General features: G+C 33.5%; 1 protein-coding gene across 1 annotated transcript in view; it reads right to left on the bottom strand.

Moving 5' to 3' along the window:
• The window catches only part of FREM2 (FRAS1 related extracellular matrix protein 2), a 381,530-nt gene that overhangs the window by 171,945 nt on the left and 207,893 nt on the right, over nt 1-1,692 (bottom strand). The window contains 2 exon segments of the mRNA XM_014453017.2: nt 273-524; nt 1,303-1,318. Of these exon segments, the coding sequence (XP_014308503.1) occupies nt 273-524; nt 1,303-1,318 (268 nt within the window).

The raw sequence follows: 1,692 nt of genomic DNA on the forward strand, positions 1-1,692 counted from the left end.
GATCTTGTAACAGAAACCCACACCTGAACATATATTTATGTCAACCAGTGTCAGCCTAATAAATTTAATAAAAATATTAAATTAATGAAGACAAATTGTTTGATACAGCCAACTTGAAACTTAATCATACCATAAAATCAAGCGTAAAATTAATGTGAATGTGGTATTTTTTACACTGTCATTTTTTTATTTTTTATTTTTTGTCTAGAAATCTGTGCTTAATGTTCATCTGCCTGGAAAGAAGAATACTTTTCAGGTGTATTAGTACTTACCATCATTTTTGTCAGGGATGATTGTAACCCAAGCCCCTGGGAATTCTGATCCAATTCTACCACCCATAGGCATGCTCAGAAGGACATGGAATGTCTCTTCCTCTTCATACAGGGAGTCATCAATCACAACAATCCGACACATTTTCTCATGCTCATGTTTGTCAAAGCGGATGACACTAGTATGGTCCTCAGGCCTGGATATGTAATCAGAATAGGACAGCACTGATGTCGGCACAGTTCCGCTTGCTGTTCCTTGAGGCAGAGAAAATACAAAAGATGTTTTATATAGAACATATCACAAGGATATTTCAAAAAATAATTTTCACACACAGCATTTCAATGGTCAATTAATATCTATTAACACCCCTAGAAAGTGCAATAGCACTTCTATACTGTTCTAGTATCACACATTAACTTCACAATGGTATCAAACATATGACAAATATTAAGTTTCAAATGTTTTCTCTATTTTCTGCCAGTTGTCTTTTAGAACAACACAATATTACAAAATAATAGCTCCTATTGCTTACTGTGTGCAGATAAAGTACCAAGTGTTTTACGGGCATTGCCTCATTGATCCTCTCAACCATTCTATTCTATTGGGTTTTATGCATTTGGTAATCTAGGCTTATAGGTTAAATTATATAACCCAGAGCTGAAGGCTGATCCTGAAGGCAATAATTTTAATCACTATTCTCTACTACCTGTCAATGCATATACATTAATAGAAATTTTAAAGATCAGCTCAGATATCAACAGCATATATTACTTTTTCTTTTGCATCCTTAGAAAGTCTACTTATTTTCCAGAATATTAATAAATATTAAGTTATATTATGAATATATTAATGAATATTATGTATTAATTTTAATTATATAAAATCACCTTTCAGAGGATACTTACCCATGAGCAAAAAAATATTCTGAAATTTGATTGCAATGAGTTTCAAACTAGTATGAAATTAGTTTTCTTTCATACTAGTGATTTCTTTGCCTCTTTTTGGTTTGTTTTCTCTTTTAATAATTACTACCTTCTACTTCAGCAGCCTTGGGTGGGAGAATGAGGGACCTTCAATTTCTTATAACCCACAAAGCATTGAACAGTAGAGTAAGCAAACCAAGTGAAAAAAATATTTTTGTGTAAGAGGCAGCAGAGTCCTTCCAGATCCTCTTAGAGGACAATGGTGAAGAAAGATTTCTGGATAACTGCTTTTTTTCCCTATGGAAATTATAATTATAAAATATGCCTCTCATGGCATGATGTTATGTTTGCCAGACATTGTTAAAAGATGCTTTTTTTTTTATCTTTTGCGGGGGGAGGGGGGATTGTATTTCTTAAATACTTTGTTTGTGTTTTTACCGAATCCCTGAGCAACTTCTCGGATTCATAATCGCCGACTTCCCCCCTGAGGGGTAATAAT

This window comes from Myotis lucifugus, unplaced genomic scaffold, assembly GCF_000147115.1.
Source record: "Myotis lucifugus unplaced genomic scaffold, Myoluc2.0 scaffold_19, whole genome shotgun sequence".
NCBI lineage: Eukaryota > Metazoa > Chordata > Mammalia > Chiroptera > Vespertilionidae > Myotis > Myotis lucifugus.